This window comes from Cucurbita maxima, unplaced genomic scaffold (assembly GCF_002738345.1).
Source record: "Cucurbita maxima cultivar Rimu unplaced genomic scaffold, Cmax_1.0 Cma_Scf00038, whole genome shotgun sequence".
NCBI classification, from domain to species: Eukaryota; Viridiplantae; Streptophyta; class Magnoliopsida; order Cucurbitales; family Cucurbitaceae; genus Cucurbita; species Cucurbita maxima.
This window is the reverse complement of record NW_019272054.1, coordinates 761,722-783,752: the sequence shown is the minus strand read 5'-3', so window position 1 is coordinate 783,752 and position 22,031 is coordinate 761,722. Positions and strand designations below refer to the sequence as shown.

The window sequence follows — 22,031 nt, the reverse complement described above, 5'->3', positions numbered from 1 at the left end:
TATATAAGATTCTACCACATAATTTTTAAAAATTTTAAAAATTTACCACATTAATCAATTGTTTTTTTAATTTAGTACTTTTTATATATTAATGTGTGAAAAGTATATTTATGTTATTACAGAGGAAGGGAATATAATCTCGTCTCCAGCCCTATTTATCCAATGGTAAAAAAAATGTTTTCCACTTCTACTCTTATTTTCCGAGGGAATTCCTTTCTTAGGACGAGTTCCCATAGGTAAATAGATATCTCTAGACACCAATTACCATTTAAAAAACGGACATTTCAATTGCCTATCTCATAAATTGTCTCTTACCCATTTAGAACGGGTCCACCCGTATAAAATGGACATCTCTATCTCATAAAAGGTTGAAAAACGAATTACTATAACGAGTCCATCGGTGGTGTTCTTGAAGAATGAGAGCAACCCCTTCCAATTTGGTAACACACAAACTTGCTTATAATATAAACTCATGCTTACAAATATAAGGGAATAGAAAGGAACAATTAAACTGCATTTTACACACACTCTGCAGCTGACTTAGAATCAACAAGACAAGATCATCAACCCTATATTTACATGACATGACAAGCATCCACATTGTCATCATTGAACATGTTGCTCACTTTGTCATCGCCCCGAAGAGACATTGGCATCGCTCCGTGCTTCTCTCCGACATTATAGCCATGCTTGTAATAGTTATAGCTCTCTTTAAACTCACGAGTTGTATCTTTGAAGTATTCAGTCGCTGACGTGAAGTATAGCGGTGGCTCTGGGTAAGGCCAAAACTCCGCCCTCTTCCCCGCCCTTCGAACCACCTTCAACACCTTGTTCCGATCGACATACCCGATCACCGTCACTTTCTCTAGCTCCAAATTCACTTCGACCGAGTCAACCCCTACCCAAAACAACACAAACCCTAATAGTGTCTTTAGAATTTTCCTACAAAAAGATGAACTTTTTTTTTGTTCGTACCTCTAAGTTTGTAGATCGCATCTTTAACCACTCGTTCACAACCACTGCAGCACATCCTGACTTTTAGCTCAACAGTCTGTAAAAGGCAAAACATTCAGCAAATGGATAGAAATAGATTCTCTTATGATATTATTATTATACCTTTGTTCCTTTTGCTGATTAGAAAAGAAGAAGCTTTTACAAGGGGTTAACTCATAAGCCAAGGAATTAATAAAAAGTCATGTTCTACCAAATTGTAATTCCTTTTCACATCTACAAAATTCTCACGTCCATTAACGACTTACATCGAAATCCTTTTCTAAATCTTTTTATTCTCCTTTGGGCCTTCTCTCAAATTTTTAAAATGCGTCTGTTAGAGGGAGGGTTTTACACTCTTATAAATAATGTTTAGTTCTTTTCTTTTCTCCATCCAATGTGAGATCTCACTGTTCAAAACCCTTATCGAATTACACCTTTGAAATCGAGTTTCTTCAAAGTTGAAAGAACACCCACATGATATTTTGACACAAAAAAGCCAAGAAACATGTAAAAGATGGTGAATTTCAAAACCCCATCAAATAAAGATTGAATTTTTTTCAGTTTTCATCCCAAAAAAATGAGTAAGTTCATCAAATTTCTCCTAAAAAAGAGAGAAAATACATAGAAAGTATAGTAAATGAATAGGTTTTGAGAGTATTACCTGCAAGGAAAGGGGTTTTGGTTTTGGCATGTTGAAGATGATACGATTGAAGCTTTTGTGATGATTATGGGAATTCCCAAAACAACGTAGGAAATACGAATAAATGACAGAACCAAAAGTTGCTCTTCGGAGAACGGTAGCCATTTATGAAGACACAAAAACTTGTTATATAAGAGAGAGAGAGCATAAGAACTCAAAGAAATCCCCAGCCTTTGAACATATTCGTGTGTGTCAGAGGCATCCTCTTGAGATCTCAATCCAAATCTATTCTTCTTTATATATGAGTGGTTTGAAGAGGATGGAAGGCTTAATTCATGTTTTAAGACCTTGAGAAGAAGGGAGAAAGTTATGGAGTCTGTATGTTGTGATGTGAACTGAGTTAAGGGAAAAGGGGAAACTTTTATGACACAAAAAGGTATGAACTTTGATGCTGAGGGTAACAACTAACATATATTCCAAACATCTTCTTTTCTTTGGTTCTACTTTTAGGACAATAATTAATTATGGAACACCCCACCAGAATCAACATTTGTCTGTCTTTTTCTTTTCTTCATTTGCTGCTCTCTTGTGTTTGTCTGAGTAGTGATAATGGAGAAATAATATCAAATTCATGCTAGGGCCCCTTTTCTTTTAATATTTTTATAAGTTAGTGAACCCTGTTGTGGGGTTTTGTGAGATCCTACGTCGGTTGAGGAGGAGAACGAAACATTCTTTATAAGCGTGTGGAAACTTCTCCCTAGAATACGCGTTTTAAAAACTTTTAGGGAAAGTTCAAAGAGAACAATATCTGCTAACGGTGAGTCTAGGTTGTTACAAATGGTATTAGAGTCAGACACTGGGTGATGTGTCAGCGAGGAGGCTGAGCCTGGACATGAGCCAGTGTGCTAGAGTAAGGACGCTGGGCTCCAAGGGAGTGGTAGATTGGGGGTTCCCACGTCGATTGGAAAAGGGAATGAATGCTATCCTCGAAGAGAGTGGATTGTGAGATACCACATTGGTCGGAGAGGAGGACGGAGTATTTTTATAAGAGTGTGAAAACCTCTCACTAGTAGAGTCATTTTAAAAATTATAAGCGGAAACTCGAAAGAGAAAGCCCAAAGAAGATAATATCCGGTAGTAATAGGCTTGAGCGGTTACACTGAAAATTTAAATTTGTTTGTTTATCGAGCCTAATCGAAAGGCTCAAGAGAGCTAACTTGAGCTGGTAGCCTTGTTAGAGATTGTTGGGATTTGTTGGTTTAAAAAGACCTATGTGTTGAAGCTGCATGCAATCTTAGGAACCGCGATTTCACCCACGACTTCACCCATTACCACCTTGGATCACTTGCCTTGGCTTCACTCTCTTCCTTGCCCTCTCGATCTCTCCTCTTCCAATCAAACACCACGGTCTCTTTGTTTGGTCGTTTGTCTCATGCGTTTACAAGTATTATAATGTTTTCAAATGGACAATATCATATCATTGTGAAAGTATGTTGTTCCTAACAGATTCATGGTGGATTATGAATAATTATCTAGAGTGGATTGTATGCAGTTGGTCCAATATTCTCACGAGTTTAGCGAGTCTAGTACCTGGTCCATGAGTAATGTGAGTTCAACAATGCGATGAGGCGAGTTAAATTAATTTGAATGTGATTGATAGAATCGTTTAACCTAATCTTGTAATCCACTTTTGTCATATCAACACACGAATTAAAAACAAAAGTCATATATTTTATTTGAAAGGAATTTCAAGTGAAAAAGAAGCTTTTGGTGGCTTATGGAAATAAGAAATGCATGGGCACATGTTCTCCGTATAAACAAAGTCACTTCATATTCATATTCTTATCCACTTTTCTGTGTTTTAATAATATCTTTGCATTCAAATCTGAGAATTAAATCATGAAATTAAAAAAATAACAAAAAACAATTACTGTATTAGTTGAAATGGATTTATTTATACGAAGTTGGAAGACCCTGAATTATTAGAAAAATTGCAAAAATATATAAATTGTGATATAAGAGATAATAAATACATTATAATTCCCATTTTTTTTCTTGTCTGGAATGGAACTTTATAATTCTTCTATTCGGGTGGGCTGGAAGACACACGCTGGAGTGGGCTAGGCCGCATACTCTTAAGTGGGCTGGCGACAAACGCTCGGGTGGGCTAGGCCACGTCGAGTGGGCGACAAACGTTCGCCGGATGGGCTAGCCACACACGTTAGATGGGCTGGGCCATACACACTGGATGGGCTGGACGGCGCACTCTGAATAGACTGGGCGGCGCATGTTGGAGTGGGCAGGGTCAGACACGCTGAATGGTCTGGGCCACACGCGCTGGATGGGCTGGGCGGAGCACGCAGGGACTGGTCTGGGCCGCGCACGCTGGGAGTGGGCTAGTCTGGGCCGATCACGCTGAGAGTGGGCTGGGCCGTGCACGTTGAGAGTGGTCTGGGCCGCGAACTTGGGGAGTGCGCTGAGCGGCCCACTCAGAGAGTTGGCCGAGCCGTGCAAGTTGGGAGAGGGCTGGGCTGGGCTGCGAACGCTGGGAGTGAGTGGGCTTTGTCGTGCACGCTGGGAATGGGCTGCGCCACGCACGGTTGGAGTGGGCTGGGCTGCGAACGCTGGGAGTGATCTGGGCCGGGCCTCTTGGCGTGGGCTGGGCCGCACACGCTGGGAGTGGGCTGGGACTCTCACGTTGGATGGGCTGGGACAGCTTGCCAGCTAGGCCTCACACGCTTGACGGGCTAGGCCACGCACGCTTGAGTTGCTGGGCCCCGCACGCTGGATCGGCTATGCCCCATACGCTGGATGGACTATACTGCATACGCTTAAGATATTGAAAGAATTAGTAAGCATCTCTAGGAATCATTCATTTTCTAGTAGACGTTGCAAACAGTTGAAGCCTCAGACAATGCTATCTCAAACTTATTAGACACAAACAATGCAAAACAATTACTCAAAAGAATCACATACCACATACCTACTTGCTTCCCAGTCCTGATGAAATAACATTTATTATTTTGAAGTGTTTATGGAAAGTCAACGAGGGAATTTTTATTATTTTCTTAAAGTTTTAAAAAATATTTAATAGTCAACGAGAAACTTAAAAATTTTTAAATTGTAAATCTGTGTGAAGAAATCATTTATCTTGTTAGGATAAAACCAAAAGTTGAGGAAGTCAATAGATATAAATTAAAATTTCACAAAGATGTTATAAACCTAGATTTATCTATTAAAATCAAAAACTAAGAACAATATCAATTAAAGTTTAAATCACTTTTCATTAATGCTTAACTTTTCATTAAATTCATGTTCTTCTATTTTATTATTTAATGTTGAGACATTCTAACGAATTAAATTATGAGAGCTTATGATATCAATTGATACATGTTGATAAATTTATTGGAAGGTATTTAACTTGACAGTTTAAGCTTCAAGAATTCATGGCAAATGGCTGGTAATAATTCAAAAGTGGTCTAGGTTCTGGAGTTGTCTAGATAAGACCATCAACCTTCAAAGTTCTCACACTAATTTTGCACTGAAAACTGTTCATTCTTCCCTTCTCAAGAAACAAGATCCGTGCATCAATCTGTGGTCATGGCTCAGTCGTCAGTCCCCAATCCATTTACCAAATCAGACAGAGGAAAACAGAGATCCAAAATCTCAGAACACCATTGCCTCCAATCCAATTCTGCACCATCGGAAAATCGGTTCCACAAAAGAGCCGCCAAAACACACTGTATTGTAAATGATATCGCGAACCAAGAAGATTAAAAAGAACGAAACCGGCATAATCTCACATTCGAAGAACAATCCAGAGATCGATAAACGAAGCATATGCACAGATCTAACCAGAAGAAGAAGAAGAAGTGAAGAAAATCGTGCTATGATTTAACATACAATACAAGTGTGAGAAGATAATTACAAAAATCGCCTAAGCCACTGCGCCGCTGGGTCGATTGGAGTGAATTAGGGCAGAGGAGGAGGAGGAGGAGTTGTTGGCGAAAGGAAGATTGTGAAGGATGAGAAATCGGACTCGGCGAGGAAATGGCGCGGAATGGAAGAGCTGCCGGAGCACCTCCGTAAGCAACACCGTGTACTCCTCCAGAATCTCCGCTAGTACCGACACGAGCATCATCTCCGGCGTCAAATTAGGGCTCTAATTGCTCTAATCAATCTGCAAAAGCAATTGAAATGATGAATCGTCGCCTTGTTTTCTTATTGGCGTCTCGCTTTCCCTGTTTCTAGAGAGCTGATTTTGATTTTGATAATGCTGAAGCTGCGGCATTTTTTTCAGATTATTTATAGACGACGAAAACAGCGGCCGGTTTCTGATGATCCGGTAAATGACCCGTTTCAACGTTCAAGTCAGGATCAGCACTAAGTATTGTTTTAATTGAAAAATCCAACTAGTTCATATGTTCATATTTATTTTCCCCAATTTTTTTATTTTTTTTAAATATATATTTCAATTTTTACTTTTAATTTTGATAATTTTAATACAAATTATTTTAATTTTTATGATTAATAAATATAAGAAATTTCAATTTTGTGTTTATTAGATATTAAAAAAAAAAAAAAAAAAAAAAAAAAAAAAAAAAAAAAAANAAAAAAAAAAAAAAAAAAAAAAAAAAAAAAAAAAAAAAAAAAAAAAAAAAAAGATAGTGTGCCTTGTGATTATGAAAGAAATAAGGGGTCGCCAATGCCACGGCGGCAGCGTATTGTGTAATCGGTGTGCGGGGTTGCCTAGCCACGTGGGCGACAATGATTTCTACCACATGGAGTTCCATGAATCTGGATTCTTCTTTTTATTTATTTATTTATTTTTATAATAATGGCATATTATAAAGTACATTTGCCATCTGAAGTCAAAAAGGAAAGGAAATAAATAAATAAATAATAAAAAACCATGGGCGCTCCCCATCCTTATCTACTTTGCTTTTATTTTTTTCCCTTTATTTTCAATTTCATTTTTGTAGTATCATATATAGAAATAAATAAAATAATTTAAGTAAAAAAAAAAAAGAAAAAAGCGCATTCACTAGCCATACGTGAATACGGTCGATCGGTCAACGATCTTTTTTAATAAATAAATATATAATTTTATTAATATTTTAACCTCCGATAACATTTTTGTAATATCTAAATAAAATAGAAATACAAAAATGTTAAGAAAAATGAAAAGAAATAAAATTCGATTAGCTTTATTTTTTTTTAATAACAGATCCTCATATATTCATTTTATGAACAAATATTATTATTGGCTTAAATACAATTTATTAGTATTTAATAATAATATAGGATAACACTACGGAATATATAAGCTTTTACCTAGTTATTTTTCAAACTTTAAAAAATACGTGGAAAGTACCTAAGTAGTTAAATATTAAAGGGGATAAGAAGAAAATGATTGGCTACCAACTTTTTGAATTAAAAAATTCAACTCTTTTTTTCTACTTGTAATAGACCATATACTGAAATTTTCTTTTACTTAAAAAGCTATAAAAAGCTATATATATATATATATATTTAGAAATAGACATATTCTTAAATTTTAATAAAAATTTAAAAAATATTTTCGAAAATATCTTTGAATTTTAAATTTTTTTATTAATATTATTTTTTTATAAAACTAAAAAATACACATAAGATTTTTAAATTAGCATTAATATATATATATATATATATATATATATATATATATATATATATATATATATATATATATTTTTAAATTTAAAAAATTCTTATCATAAATATATAAACGAAAATATTTATTGATATCTCATATATTATCTCTAAATTTTTTAATGATGTTTTTGAAAGTTTATGAGTATTTTTTAAAACTTAGTAAAGATAGAGATATTTTTGAATTTATTTTTAAAAAAACGTTTAAAAGTATTAATAAAAATTTATAAAATGATCAAGAGTATTTTTAAAAATTTGTAGTAAAAAGTAGAGATATTTTTTAATTTTTTTAAAAAAAAACGTTTAAAAGTATTAATAAAAATTTATAAAATTCAAAGATAATTTTGATCCTTTTATAAAATTGAATAGTATTTTTAAAACAAAATATTAACCATTTTCATGTTCAAATATTATCTTTATGTATCATTATTTTACTTGAATATTACATTTTAATACTTGCAATCCTACCAAATTATTTATTTCTATATCACATTTTTTTTAAGAAAATAATAAAGTTCAATATTTTTTCTTTTCATTTATGTAGAAAACATGATAAAAACGTGACCTTCAGTCAATTTTTTTTGGTCCAAACTCCAAATTTTAAATATTTTGAACTTTGTGTCAAAGAATTTAATAATCATATTTTTTTAAAAAAGTTTTACATCCATACGATTAAAAGATATCTAATATAAATTTTTAATTTGGAATCAAATTTGTCTTTAATATACTTTAAAATTTACAGATACACGCACAATTAAAAGTTTAAAATTTTATTATATTATATGATTTTTAAAGTTTAAAAGAACATAAAAATACAAAAAAAACAACATTTATTCACGGATTTACCAACAGTATATGACGTGATAAAGGTCCTAAAGGAAGGAAATTAGGATAAGATATTGAAATTAGTAGTGCATATTTGTCTTATAAACAGTGTGGGGCTATAGTAAAGAGATTTGTTGTTTAGCGAAGGAATCGTTGATATAACAAAGTTCTAGCTGTATTAGAAATGAAGATATGAACTATGAATATTATGAATATGGTCCACATCGATATAGATAGATCAGGTTTATAAATGAATATCGACACATTTCATTATCAATAGGTAGTTCGAGTTGAGATAAATAGTTATAAATAATAATAAAAAAAAGTTATCATCAACTTTGGGCCGTTACGCATCACTATCAATCTCACAATTTTAAAATGCATCTATTAAGAAAAAATTTTACATTATTGTAAAAAATGTTTCGTATTCTGCAACCAAGCGAGGTGGATCTCACATAAAATTTCATACACTTCAAATATGAAACATTTACAAATTGCAACAAACCACTAACATTTGTTACACAAACTTTAAATATTGTTAATTAGTTAGAGTTTTAATCCTATTTTTTAGTGGGTCGGATTAATTTAATAAAAAAATACCAATCGGAATTTTTAAACTATTTTTTAAAGTTTATTTCAAATATGATTATGGGAATTCAAACCTGTAATGAAAATTGGTTGTGGGGTTCTTAAAATCATGACCATTCAAATGCACTACAATCATTGATTAAGAGAATCAAAACAAGTGGTTATTTTTAGTAAATAAATAAATAAATAAAAAGTAAAATTAAAAGGACTGAATTTGAAATTTTGTGGGATCCTTCACGAGCGAACCACATTCCAAACCCCCCGTGACTGGCTGCACATCCCCCAACACAGAACCACCATTCTCAACCACTACCTCCAAATTCCAATCACATTCGCACAACCCTTTTCACTTGGTTCTTGAGTGGTTCTAAAAAATAATTAAAACAATTGAAAGTCGTTCATCTAATAGCTCAATTATTGAAGTTTTTAGTTGAGCGTGTTTTGCTTAAATCAATTCTATTATGAATGAGTAAATAATATGGCTATATGCGTCCGTCAATCCGAATCTAAATTCTAAAGGCTAGTTGGGTGGTTGCATTTTGTGTCACAATTCTTGAATTTAGAGTGAAACAACTTATTAATCATTGTGATACAATTGTTCATATATGCAAAAGAATCTTTCCCCACTACCCACTACCTCAATTTCCCACTCTCATCAATTCTGTCACATTCCTCTGCTTAAAGAACACACACACACACAAACAACTTCACGAGACCGTCCATGGCAGAAAAGGGTCACCTTTTTTCCTCCATCTTCTTCCTCACATTTCTCCATATCCTCCATTTCTCTTCTCCCAAGCTCGAGGTTTCAACACCGCCGCCATTGCCAATCCTCCCACTCCCTTCCTTCTCCCAATTGAAATGGCAACAGAGAGAAGTCATCATGTTCCTCCACTTTGGACCCAACACTTTCACCGACTCCGAATGGGGCACTGGCGCTGAGTCCCCCGCCCTCTTCAATCCCACTTCTCTCAACCCCGCCCAATGGGCCGCCACTGCCGCCGCTGCCGGAATTTCCCTCATGATTCTCACCGCCAAGCACCACGACGGCTTCTGCCTTTGGCCTTCCAAATACACCACCCACTCCGTCGTCCGCAGCCCTTGGAAGGACGGCCGAGGAGACGTCGTTAAGGAGTTCGTCAGCGCCGCCACCGCCCACGGCGTCGATGTCGGGCTGTATTTATCACCGTGGGATCGACATGATCGGAGATATAGCCATGATTTGCCTTATAATGAGTACTACTTGGCCCAGTTACAAGAGCTTCTCCAAAAGTGAGATTAACCCAATTTAACTATTATCAAATCGAATCATAAAAATTTGTGCTTTATCTAACCTCTTGATTTTGAATGTTATTTTAGATATGGGAATGTGAGGGAGATTTGGTTTGATGGAGCCAAAGGTCAGAATGCTCCAAACATGTCATATTACTTCTCGGACTGGTTTGCAATGGTGAAGGAGTTGCAGAGCTCCATCAACATATTTTCCGATGCTGGACCGGACATCCGATGGGTTGGAAACGAGAAAGGGTTTGCAGGGATGCCGTGCTGGTCAACGATCAACCGAACTTTGCTTGCCATAGGAGCAGAAGGCATTTCCGAGTAAGTGTTTTTATAAGATATCATGTTGGTTGGAGAAGGTCAAAGGGTGTGAAAACCTGTATAGATGCCTTTTAAAACTTTGAGGGAAAGTCTGAAAAAGTCAAAAGAGGACAATATATTTGATTTAGCTATTACAAATAGTATTATCATAGCCATACATCGGGTAGGATCTCTAAAAAGGTGGATTGTGAGATCTCACATCAGCATCGGTCGGACGGTGTGCCAGCGAGTATGCTAGCCCCTAAGGGGTGAATTGAGATCCCACATATGCACCGGACGGTGTGCGAGTGAGGATGCTGACCCCTAAGAAAGTGGATTGTGAGATGACACATCAATTGGAGAGGAAATGAAACATTCAACCTCTTCCGAGCTGGCCTCTCAGGGGTGAATTGTGAGATCGGCCCAATCCCACGTCAGTATTGGGCGGAGTGGATGTTGTACCCCTAAAATGGTGGGATGTGAGATCCAATATCAATTGGAGACGGAAAGAAACATTTAACCTCTCTCTAGCATACACATTTTAAAACTTTGAGAAAAGCTTCAAAGTGGAAAGATTCACAAATTGAAAATTGCAGGTACCTAAACAAAGGTGACCCAAAAGGGACACATTGGGTACCACCAGAATGTGATGTATCCATAAGAAAGGGATGGTTTTGGCACAAATCAGAGTCCCCAAAAAGCTTAAATGAACTCCTAAACATATACTATAACTCAGTGGGAAGAAACTGTGTTCTTCTCGTCAATGTGCCTCCCAATTCCACAGGTCTAATAGCCCAAGAAGACGCCGACACCCTCAAGCAATTCAAGGCAGCCATTGACACAATTTTCACCACTAACTTGGCTCACAATTGCTCAGTCAAAGCCAGTAGCCAAAGGGGAGGCAAAGAGGGAGGGTTTGGGCCTGAAAATGTGTTGGACAGTGACCACTTATGGACTTATTGGGCACCCGTGGAAGCTGATGCTGATGCTGGCCGTGAGCATTGGATTGAGATCAGAAGTCAGCAGAATCAAGCGCTGAGATTCAATGTGATAAGGATCCAAGAAGCCATAGGACTTGGTCAGAGGATCAGACGGCATGAGATTTATTTGGATGGAAAGAAGATTGTGGATGAGAGCAGCGTTGGGTATAAGCGGCTGCATCGGATTAAAACTGGGGTGGTTTCTGGTTATGTTGTGAGGGTTAGGATCACTGAGTTTAGGGCTGTCCCTTTGATCTCTTCTTTGGGTCTCCATTTGGACCCTTTTTGGCACCCAACTGGGTTGTGACTTAAGGGATGGTGGCCTTTTTGCTCAGTGATTAAGATTACCTAAACAAATAAAAATTATTACCTTAGAGTGTGGTTAATATAGTTTTTCATTTTAATAAATAGAAAAACGGTAAAAAAATTAATATGTGCAGATAATTTTTTGATAAAAGTAATTTTTGTAAAGTGGATATTTTAATTAGAGATTCCTATTCGAGACTCGTTTTGAACCGGGAAGGAAATCCCTGTTTTAACTAGGAATGGGAATGGACTGGGGAGAGATTACATTATCCATCCCCATCCCTAACCTCGATTCAGCTCTATTGCCACTTTGTCCCTAACCTCGATTCAGCTCTATTGCCACTTTGTCTCGCTCCACTTTCATATATATATATATATATGGAAAAAATCTTCGTGAGGAACTCAATCCCTACGAATTCTACTCAGAAAATTCAGTTTGAATTCCCTGTTACATGTATTAAGAAGGGGTTGGAAACCACGACATTTCGCAATGATATCTGTTTCTCCAACAAATCTCATCTCAAGGGAGAGAGACTATGGATTCCTTGAACAACCTTCCCTTAATCGAGACTCAATTTCATCTATTGACATGACTAAGTTAATGACATGACTTTGATAATATGTTAGAAACTGAAACTCTCTACAATGGTATGATATTGTCCACTTTGAGCATAATTGCTCCTGACTTTGTTTTTTGTTTTCCGAGAAGGCCTCTTACCAATGGAGATAGTATTCCTTACTTATAAATCCATGATCTTCTCTTTAATTATTCAATGTGGGGCTCCTCTCTCAACAATCCTCAACCAACCCGTTCAAAAGAGAATTTATAGAAAGCAAGTTTTGTATTGAGAAGTATGAAAATTGAATAGCTGAAGATTTAATGTTATGAAGAAGATAGAGCATAGGATTAAAAAATGGTCCAAACCCTAGAAATGAAGAACACCAAAACGTGAGCCTGTGATGCATTTATTAATAACCCCTCTTTTTGAAATGGGTCAGAACAGAAGTTTGGTGCTCTCAGCTTTAAACAAAACGCAGACATTATACATAAAGTAAATTAAAAAATTTGATCTTTGGTGGAATTAGGGTTTTGTGGTTTGGTTGGTGATGGAAGATGATGGGTCGCTGTCGTGTGAAGCTTTTGTGTATGTATGAGTGAATGAATGAATGAATGTATATGGGATCGGCTGCCACGCTTCGCAGTGTCATTGTTAAATGCAATGTCTCCTTCTTTTACTCTCTTTTTGCCTCTCTTTTTGTCTAGAGATGCCAATATAGTCTCACTTCATTTCAACTAAAACCAACACCATTTTTGGTTACTCTTTTCTGTATTTGTCACTCAATGGTTGGCGTGTTGGCGTGTTGGCGTGTTGTTGGCGTGTTGTTTGTTGTTGTGTTGGGTGTCCTAGATTTGTGGATGAGGCGGCCGTAGTTTATAGATTAAACAGAATGATACCCTGTGAGTGGTGGTCCATCCATGCTACCATCAAACCATCTGGCTTTCGCCCCATTTTGGTTTCTGCATTGTCTTTCGTTTTCAACACTGCTTACATTACTCCAAAAATGAAGAACCCCCAGTTACCATATGTCAGTGGTTTGTTATTGCTTTTATTCATCTGTGTGCTCTCATTAATTTCGTTCAGAACTTTGTGGCTATCTTTCTTTCTTTCTTTCCTTTGTGTGCTATTTAATTGTCTTCATCTTTCTTTATTCTTTATTTCAGACAGATGATGAAGAAGAAGAATAGGGTTTGCTTTCTTGTTCAAACGTATCACCTTCGAGTAAAAGAGAGGTATATGAATAAACTGACACCATATTCGAATGAGAATGATTTTGATAATATAAAAGTTAAAAAATGATGAGATCTCACATCAATTAGAGAGGAGAACGAAACCTTTCTTTAGTAGACATGTTTTAAAATCTTGACTTTAACGGCAATATGTAACAGACCAAAGTAGACAATATCTACTAGTAGTAGATTTGGAATGTTACAAATGGTATCAGAGCCGAACACTGAGCAGTGTGCCAGCGAGAACGCTGGCTCCCAAGGGGTGGATGAATTGTGAAATCCCACATCGGTTAGAGAGGTGAATGAAATATTCCTTCATGTGAAAAACGCGAAAACTCTTCCTAGTAGATGGTTTTAAAACTATGAGGCTGACGGCGATACAAGATGATGGAATAAGACACCAATTATCTGAAACATTAATGATTGCTAAACTAAAAAAACAGTTGTTGCCAGGTAGAACAATTACAAAACATAAAATTTAATTTCTTTTCCGAATTTAAATTTAAGTTTCTAGTTTGATTCCTCTCTATTTTCTTTGTTCCATTCAATTAATAATGGTCCGTACCATACTTTAAAAGGTTTGTACAAAAGCAGTTTCAATTATTGCCTTGAATATAATATTGTAAACCTTTTAATTTTATCCCCTCTTCAAATATCTACACTATAATTTTAAATTTTGTAATTAAAAAGTTTTAATGATACCAGAAATTGCTAATTAAAATTTTTGGGATGAAATTGAAAAATGGTAAACATAAATTATAAAATGGAACCCAACAATGATAAAAGGAATTTGGTATAATTACGGGTATTCAATTGATCCAAAAGACCCGAGCAATCTAGACTACTCAATTTAATTCGGATTAATTTGTAAGTTTGGGGTTTCTTTCTCAATCTTTCTCTAATTCTAGCCGTGTAGTGGATCCGGCTTTAGTTGGTTAAAAAGAGGTGTGTGTCGCCAGGCTTCTTTCTTTATATTGCTGCCTGCCTCCTTCTTCATTAATCCATTTAGACCCAACTAGAAACACGTGGATCCAGGAAACCTGGCTCGGGAAGAGCTTCTTAATAGTAGGGTCCTTACTTAATAGTAGGGTAGGGGAAGAGAGTCCAATCTCTGAAATAGAGCTTAGTCTCTCCATAGTAGTATACTAGTCTCAGGCGTAGGTTATGACTTGATCCAATAAATAGAGTTAGAACACCTTGAGAGATAAAAGAAAATGGTGCTCGATGAAAGGATCCTGATTTCACACTATGCTGTGGGCTGGGGAGAGAGAAGCTCTCCGAAGCTCGGCGTTCAGTGTGATTATAGGGGAACCATACTAGAAAGAGAATAGAAAGGGCTTGAAAAAGAGAGCAGGTGATGGGCAACCGTCAGTTTATATGTTGCTTGTGAGCCGCCAAGTACCAGTCTCGCAACAATACTGGCGCAAAAGGATCAGTCATTCACTTGCTGATAGGTGAAGGAGCGAAGCAATGAGACCGATAGGTGAATGAACTTGATCTTCTTCTCATCCAGCGTATGTAATTACCTAAAAAATGGCCCTCAAAATCAAATAGGGGAGGACATATCTTTCTTTCATTTCAAGAGTCTTGAAAGCAGAATCAAATTCAATGAAAGAGACCGAGTTGACTGAGTGAAATCAGGGACAAGGGAGACATTTTTTTGGAGTCAACCCCACCAACCTACCATTACAACCCAACTTAAAAATAGAGGTGGACTATAGTTGGTTATGTGGGCTCTTTTATTCTGGTTGATTGAGTCACCAACCCGAAATTTCTAGTAGTTCAGAAAGATTTTTACAACTTAATATCCAACTTTTGAAAGAAACTGTGTGGCTTTTGTTGAGTCGGCAAAAGCAATGATTTTGCCCTCAAAGCTGACACAGATATGGTGTTTGGGACAATCATAATTTATCTCTTCCTTTTTGCTACAAAAGTTTTGTCCAAGTATACATCACAAAATGGGCTGTTGATTTTGCCTTGTGTTCTTGTACGTGCTAAGTTGTCAGATTCTCCAACCCAAAAAATAATATGCTCATAGTGTTATACATTTGCTTTCAAACTCCTTTATGAAAATCGGGTTAGAAACTTGAGCATACGTTGCCGGGACGTAGGTGATACAAATTTAAATTGGCTTGACTCACTAGGTGTTGAAAGTGAGCGTCCTATAATCATAAAAGTCCCCGGTCAAAAAAGTGCGATTGTGACAAATGGTAATGTCGATGTGAATATATTCCTGTAATGTCGAGAGATTAATAAAAATGACACCCAAACCAAAATGAAAAAGATTATTATACTACTTCACACGAACCAATATTACTCATTTTTTTTTTTAATAATTAAGAATGAAAAGTACAATTTCTTAGAGAAAGAGAACAAATTTAAACGCCAAGATTGAATGTTCTTGCCGCGAAGTTAAATGGAGAATCAAATTCGATTATGTAAAGATGTATAGATTAGATCGAATATTATAATTGACTCATAATATGTTTAATATATGATTTTTATTTTTGGCTCTAAGAGAATTTTTTTTTCATGAATTCAATGTTAGCAAAATCATAATAAATTTTTAGATTAAATTAAAACTTCAGTTGATGTACTTTTAATTTTTAATTTATTATTTATAAACTCCTTGATAAATTTGATTTTTTAAAAAAATTAATTGATTTATTAGATATAAGTCAATTTATAAATTTTTAAAATTTTTAAAATTGAAAAATTAACGATAGACATAAATTAAGAGCGATCTAGATCCCGTCAACTTCTCCCTACCCAAGGTTATATATGCTAAGTCGTTGTTATCTCTCTCTTGCTTGCTTTATATAAGGTCTCTTTCAAAAATCTCTCTTTCTAAAATCTCTCTCTATCCTCGTTTTCTAAACCTTCTTTCAAAACCGAGGCTAGAGGCTCGATCATACGTTGCTTGGCCGTAGGCGACGCAAGAACAAATTGACTTAGGTCACTTGTCGTTGGAAAGTGAGTGCCGCACAATCGCTAGTCCGCTGCCTTTAAAAGTGCGATTGTGTCGGCAGATATTTCCTTTTTAGTCTTTCCCCTTTTGGGCTCCCCTCAAGGCTTTAAAACACGTCTGTTACAGGAAGGTTTCCACACTATTTATATAATGATGATTTGTTCTTCTCCCCAACCAACGTGGGACATCATAAATACAGGAATTACAATAATATGATACTTAAAATCACGAGACTAAAAATGTAATTAATTTGTGTAACCGTTAGAAGATCAAAAAGAAATTGAACGTAGAAGAAGATAAGTACCGAAAAAGAAGCAACTCTTATGGCTAGAAATGAAGAAGAAGATACACATTAAAATGGAAGAAGGTTGATTTAGAGTAAGGCAATAAATTCCCACCATAATGAACATAAAGCTGAAGCACTAATCCCAACTACAAACATAATAATACCAAATCAATTCCCAACTTCAAATTGCATAGAAATTGATAATTGAAACAACCATTGAATAACCCCAAAATGATGGCATTTCATGCAAAATAAGCAAGAAGGGGCTTTGAATATTTCAAATGAATTTCGACCATCGTTGCATTGGAACTCAAATAATGGATGGGGAGACTGTTTATGATATCCTTGTGGCCGAAAATTACTGGTTTGCTATAAATCGAACTATAAATTGGACTTTTGAGTATTCATCTTACGAATCCAGAAAGATCGTAAGTGCTTGACTAAATGAGGAAAACGAAGAAGATAAAGACAGAATCAACTCGTCCCTCTTTATGATCTATTTTGATCCATTTACTAGCAAAGACGATAGTCCTAAAAACTTCAATGAACCATTTCTCGTAACTCAAAAGAAAAGAGGAAGGAAGAAACGGACTGAAAAAGTGCAGGGCATGTGGATGGGAGCAGCGAGAAGAACAACAAAGTAATGAAGAGAAAAGCCTTTTGTTTTTGGGGTTCTCAGCAGTGTCTAGAAGGGTTGATATCATTTGAAACAAACAGAAAAGCTTCAAAAGAATGAGAAATTATCATATGTTCTTACTAATTTGCATTCATTTCCTAATTTATTATACACAAAACAAAACCAAAAACCTTAAAACTTTTGCTTACTCGTAATTTGAAGAGGAGGAAGCCAATTTGGGGTTTGAATTTGAAGAAAACAATAATAATTCGCATTCATCAGAAGTCAATGAAATTGGATCCTCCATCTCCATGTTTACACCAAACAGCCTCAGTCTTGATCTCTTCACTGGAGTATCTTGAACCGCCGTCATTGAACCACCGCCGCCGCCACTCGGCTCCACCTCCACCTCCCTCTGATCTCCTAATCTTGGGGCTACCCTTCTTCCCTCTGTCCTCAAAAACATCATTCCAGATGTTTCAACACTCCCGTCTGAATACGGACAACATTCTCTATTCGATGTGGGATCTCGCAGATGGGGGAGGTATCCAGGTGTTGTGGCGCTGAGTGGCTGCCACATGAATGGCCCCCAAGCGGTGGCGCTGGCTGGGACGACGATGCTTGGTCGGATGCTGACTGTGGTGGGAGAGTGGTGGTGAATGGGAAGTTCATGGCGGCGGCGGCAGTCAATGTAAAGACGATCTCTTCCAATTTCACCAACCCCACGTTGGAAGGAAACTGTATCACCGGCGTCGAGGCGCTTCTCTTTGACGAAGCGACTCCAGCCTTTGGTCATAACGTAGCTTTGGCTACTGTTCCAGTAGGAGTAACGGAACCGCCACGATTTGCCGTTGCGATCTTCGAAATTTAAGAGCAAACCCTTGTCGTTTGTTGATGAATCTAAGGGGAAAAATCTCTCAGCGTGTTGCTTTGGAATCACTAGCCGGTTCAATTTTCCCACATCACTCGGCGTCACCACTTTGTTGAACATGTGTTCCTTCTCAACTCCTCCATCGCCACCGTCGGACCCCACCGCCGTAGAACTAGCAGCTTCCTCTTCCGGCTCCGGCGGCTCCAACATCGTCAAATCGAGCCTATTTCTGGGTTCTAAATCGTGATTTTGGAGTCTATTCAGTCCAAAATTCATCCTTTAACAAGACCCAATTCGAAATTCTTGGTTTTGAAGATCTAGAGAGTGATGGGTATGTTTAGGGTTCAAAGAAGAACCGAAAAACACCCACAAAAAACCCACAAAAAGAGAGAGAGAGAAGAAGATGGATATGGATTAATGTAATTGGACCAACAAAAGACTCCAAAAATAAATAAATAAATAAAGCACATGAACTAGAAATCATAGCGGAATTAAACGAAAGAAAATGAATTTATGTGAGATCTCACGTGATTAGAGAGGTGAAAGAGTGCCAACGAGGATGTTGGTCCCGAAATTGGGTGAATTGTGAGATCCTACGTCAATTGGAGAGGAAAATGAAACAATTTTTATAAGAAGGTATAAACTTGAAATAAAAAGTCAAAAGAAAACAATACCTGTTAGTGATGGAGTTGAACGGTTATTATCGAGCTAGAACTCCAGCCCGACTAAGTTCAAGAGAATAGGATAGGTATCTAGGGAACTCATTTCCCCCTCTTTAATCAAGTTTGGCCATGTTCATGTTTATGGGCTTGGGGTAATGGTCCCTAATAAGGGTAGAGAGAGAAAAATTTTGTAGGGTATGTTTTAGGGAGGCCATGTTTATGGTGATTAGAGGTCTCATGTGAGGGTGTCCTTGTCAACATCCTTGGTGGTACACACTCTCATTTCTATTCTTTTTTCTAATTATTTTTGGGTTTAAGATTTGAGAAAGAGTTGCACTTGTCCCCACTTCTCTTGCATGCTTTTTTCTCATCTCTACTATTTTCTCTCTCTTAAATATTATTCATTTAATACTTTCCATTTTTCATCCAAATTAAATCTTTTTTGGTGTATATTATAATATAATATTAGATTTTTTTTAATACAGAAATGGGGTTTATACTAAATCCTTTACTTAATACCCATTTTCAATTTCCTATTTTTTTTTTCACATTAAAAAAAAAAATTAAATTAGGGTTTTGATTGTGTGTGGACGGAAGTATTATGGTGGTGGCCGATCACTGCTGGCATTTGCAATGAATGTTTGACTTTTTGACTTATTATTATTATTATTATTATTTTCTTTTTACAAAAATGAAAAAAGAAAACCCGTTAGCCACGTTTTAAATACTAACTATTGTTGTGTCGAGTTACACAATAAATTGGCCTTCTATTTTTTTTTTCTTTTATTAATATTTATTTCTCTTTGTTAAATTTAGCTCTAATTATATAAATAAATAATAGTTTTGTTTGATTTAATTTTAATAATTAATTATTATTAATAATTGTCAAGCATTTATTATATGGATAATGACGTGGTAAAGACTATTCCCAATCAGTTCTCACTCACATGAATCCTAGAAATTATTTTATTTTTTTTTTATTTAAAAGAAACGCACAACACTTTTTTCACCATGAAATTTAATGTCGTTATCAACCTATTCTTTTCTTTCTCCATTTTCAAATTTTCGAACAATCTCTCGAATACACGCTTACTTGTACATTGGTCCCCAAAGAGCTTTGTGGACGACGACTTTTATATTAAATTTAAATATGACTATTATATTTTAATTGGTCGAGATGGGTTCAAATCGACACATTTCGTCAACGTAACTATAATTCAATTAGTTTAATATTTATGGATTTATTAAAATAAAAATAAATATACACAATTTTATTATAATAATTAAGAAGTTGTTTGATATCATAAGAAATAATTATGTTTATGTTTAGTTTATGAAATTGATTGATTAATTAATAATCAAATAATAATTTCAATTAAATAGTTAACGAACATTCTTATTTACATTATTTTATTGTGTTTATATCTATAAAAATGAATCAAATAAATAGTTCAATTCCTTAATATAGGATTATTTATTTATTACCATTGAATCCTCAATTAATTTAATTAATTGTTGAGCATTATTAATTATAAATGTAATTTAAATTTAATTTCTATCAATATTAATTAAATAATACAAGAAAATATATTTAATAAACTATCTAAGTAGTTTAAATGGGCTAATTTCTATCAAAATATAATTAATTGATTAAAATTTATATTCTATCAAAATATAATTAATTTATTTAACTGAAAAAAAAAATCAAAGTTGTTATCAAAATGGGTTCTTAAATGTCAAAATAAAGGTTGGTTCAGAAAATTGTATTCAAACAACAGCTTTTCCTTTTGTGTTTGAGAACTATGTTTTTAACCATAAATGTAAATATTACAATATAATAAACTATACGTTCATTAAAAATATTAGAAAAAATTGTACAAACGGCTCCTAAACTATAGAGTAAATTAACTTCTATTAGTATTGATGTTGACATCGATAGTTGAATCCCTGTTACCTTAACAGGAACCTCGTTCCCGATTACATTGTCAACCTTCTAAAGTACAAAATAACATTTTTTAAGAATACACAATAAAGGATCTCACCATAAGTTGAATGAGATAAATTTTTAAATTTGAGTGTATATGATCACGACCATACAAATTTATGGGCAACTTTTGTTCCTTAAAATCCACAACATAATCGAGACAAACATGATAAAAGGCACGAGAAGAAAAGTATAATGGAGTGTTAGAAATATGTTTTTTATGCTTAAGAATTGATTCAAAAAGAGTTTGGAGAGGAAAGAATCTACAAGGTTTTGAACAGTTTAATTATAAAATTGACTATATTGGGAAAAGCTGTTTGTAACATGGCAAATTTTGTCAAATGGTCCATTTTCTTGGAAGTTTCTCACTGTTAAAATGAGGCAATGGGGTCTTTTTTTTTCTATCCTTTGAAAACTTTATCAAATGGTTCAGTGTATTTGTGAAAGATTACGAGTATAGAAGTGAAGAACTTCGCTATCCTACGAAACCTTTTAAGTGATTCAAAAAATTAATTATGAACGTCCATGTCCAAATAAATAATATCATTCGATTTTGATTTTAAAACCATACTTCTAAGAATAAATACAAATACAATCGTTTTGCTAGACAAAATCATCATAGAAACTGTGATAATGAGAAAACCGAACAATTTTGAAGATTTGTGAATGTGGGTCAAAATGTAGAATGAGTAATGCTATGGAAAAATGAGGAGAAAACGAGAGTATTGATATGAGTTGTTTTTTTTTTTTTTAAAGAACAAAAAAATTACACTACTTTTTAAGAGTGAAGACTATCTCCACAGACCAATATCACTTACCTGTTTCCCACGAAAATTCGTTTAACCATAGAGTTTCTCACTTGCATGCTTATGTAGTGACTTTTCATAACTTAAAAAGTTTATTAGTCATCTTATTCTGAAGATCACTTTGATTCATTCACCTATCTTAAATGTGCAAATTTTCAAACCCGTGGGGAGAGGAGCATGCGGCGTCCAAGCTAAGGACCCCTACCCCACACCCTTTGCCCTTTGCCCTTTGCCTAACACCCATCCCCATGCCACTTTCTCATGCTCCCTACCCTAATCTCTCTCTCTTTCTACCCTACAATTCCTCTTTTTCCAAGTAAAATTTGGGCATGTGCATTGCTAATTCAACATGCAAAAGAAGATATAGACTTTGAATTGGAGAATGGGAGAGTGGGCCTATCTCTCTATCTCTATCTCTATTAATTATTTCATTTTTAAGTGACACCCA

At 35.4% G+C, this 22,031-nt stretch overlaps 4 protein-coding genes across 5 annotated transcripts; 1 reads left to right on the top strand and 3 right to left on the bottom strand.

Annotated features, from left to right (window-relative positions):
- Positions 1–430: 430 nt before the first annotated feature.
- Positions 431–2,044, bottom strand: LOC111469096 (heavy metal-associated isoprenylated plant protein 30-like). Of its 2 annotated transcripts, none has more exons than XM_023114336.1 (3): positions 1,655–2,044; positions 976–1,051; positions 431–919 (listed from the first exon to the last, which is right to left on the bottom strand). In XM_023114336.1, the coding sequence occupies exons 1-3, from the start codon at positions 1,796–1,798 to the stop codon at positions 576–578; spliced, it is 564 nt and encodes a 187-aa protein (XP_022970104.1). In that variant the 5' UTR covers positions 1,799–2,044; the 3' UTR covers positions 431–575. The 2 variants fall into 2 exon arrangements, with proteins under 2 accessions (XP_022970104.1, XP_022970105.1); XM_023114337.1 differs by having other exon boundaries at positions 431–898; positions 1,655–2,033.
- Positions 2,045–5,310: 3,266 nt separating this feature from the next.
- Positions 5,311–5,988, bottom strand: LOC111469109. The gene has a single exon (XM_023114352.1). It carries the CDS (start codon positions 5,772–5,774, stop codon positions 5,571–5,573), a length of 204 nt encoding a protein of 67 aa, XP_022970120.1. The 5' UTR covers positions 5,775–5,988; the 3' UTR covers positions 5,311–5,570.
- A 3,364-nt stretch (positions 5,989–9,352) lies between these two features.
- Positions 9,353–11,681, top strand: LOC111469046 (putative alpha-L-fucosidase 1). The gene is made up of 3 exons (XM_023114269.1): positions 9,353–10,009; positions 10,097–10,336; positions 10,912–11,681. Exons 1-3 carry the CDS (start codon positions 9,459–9,461, stop codon positions 11,600–11,602), a joined length of 1,482 nt encoding a protein of 493 aa, XP_022970037.1. The 5' UTR covers positions 9,353–9,458; the 3' UTR covers positions 11,603–11,681.
- A 5,647-nt stretch (positions 11,682–17,328) lies between these two features.
- Positions 17,329–18,907, bottom strand: LOC111469072 (B3 domain-containing protein Os03g0120900-like). The gene is made up of 2 exons (XM_023114305.1): positions 18,806–18,907; positions 17,329–18,724 (listed from the first exon to the last, which is right to left on the bottom strand). The coding sequence occupies exon 2, from the start codon at positions 18,405–18,407 to the stop codon at positions 17,466–17,468; it is 942 nt and encodes a 313-aa protein (XP_022970073.1). The 5' UTR covers positions 18,408–18,724; positions 18,806–18,907; the 3' UTR covers positions 17,329–17,465.
- Between the last annotated feature and the right edge of the window lie 3,124 nt (positions 18,908–22,031).

Bases quoted from the DNA above. Each gene is read 5' to 3' on its own strand.
- LOC111469096 (XM_023114336.1), bottom strand. From the start codon at position 1,798: ATGGCTACCGTTCTCCGAAGAGCAACTTTTGGTTCTGTCATTTATTCG. The intron at 1,052-1,654 runs GTAATACTCTCA...TGCCTTTTACAG, and splicing joins CAAAACCCCTTTCCTTGCAG to ACTGTTGAGCTAAAAGTCAG. The intron at 920-975 runs GTACGAACAAAA...AGACACTATTAG, and splicing joins TGCGATCTACAAACTTAGAG to GGTTTGTGTTGTTTTGGGTA.
- LOC111469109 (XM_023114352.1), bottom strand. From the start codon at position 5,774: ATGATGCTCGTGTCGGTACTAGCGGAGATTCTGGAGGAGTACACGGTG.
- LOC111469046 (XM_023114269.1), top strand. From the start codon at position 9,459: ATGGCAGAAAAGGGTCACCTTTTTTCCTCCATCTTCTTCCTCACATTT. The intron at 10,010-10,096 runs GTGAGATTAACC...ATGTTATTTTAG, and splicing joins TTACAAGAGCTTCTCCAAAA to ATATGGGAATGTGAGGGAGA. The intron at 10,337-10,911 runs GTAAGTGTTTTT...TGAAAATTGCAG, and splicing joins GGAGCAGAAGGCATTTCCGA to GTACCTAAACAAAGGTGACC.
- LOC111469072 (XM_023114305.1), bottom strand. From the start codon at position 18,407: ATGAATTTTGGACTGAATAGACTCCAAAATCACGATTTAGAACCCAGA.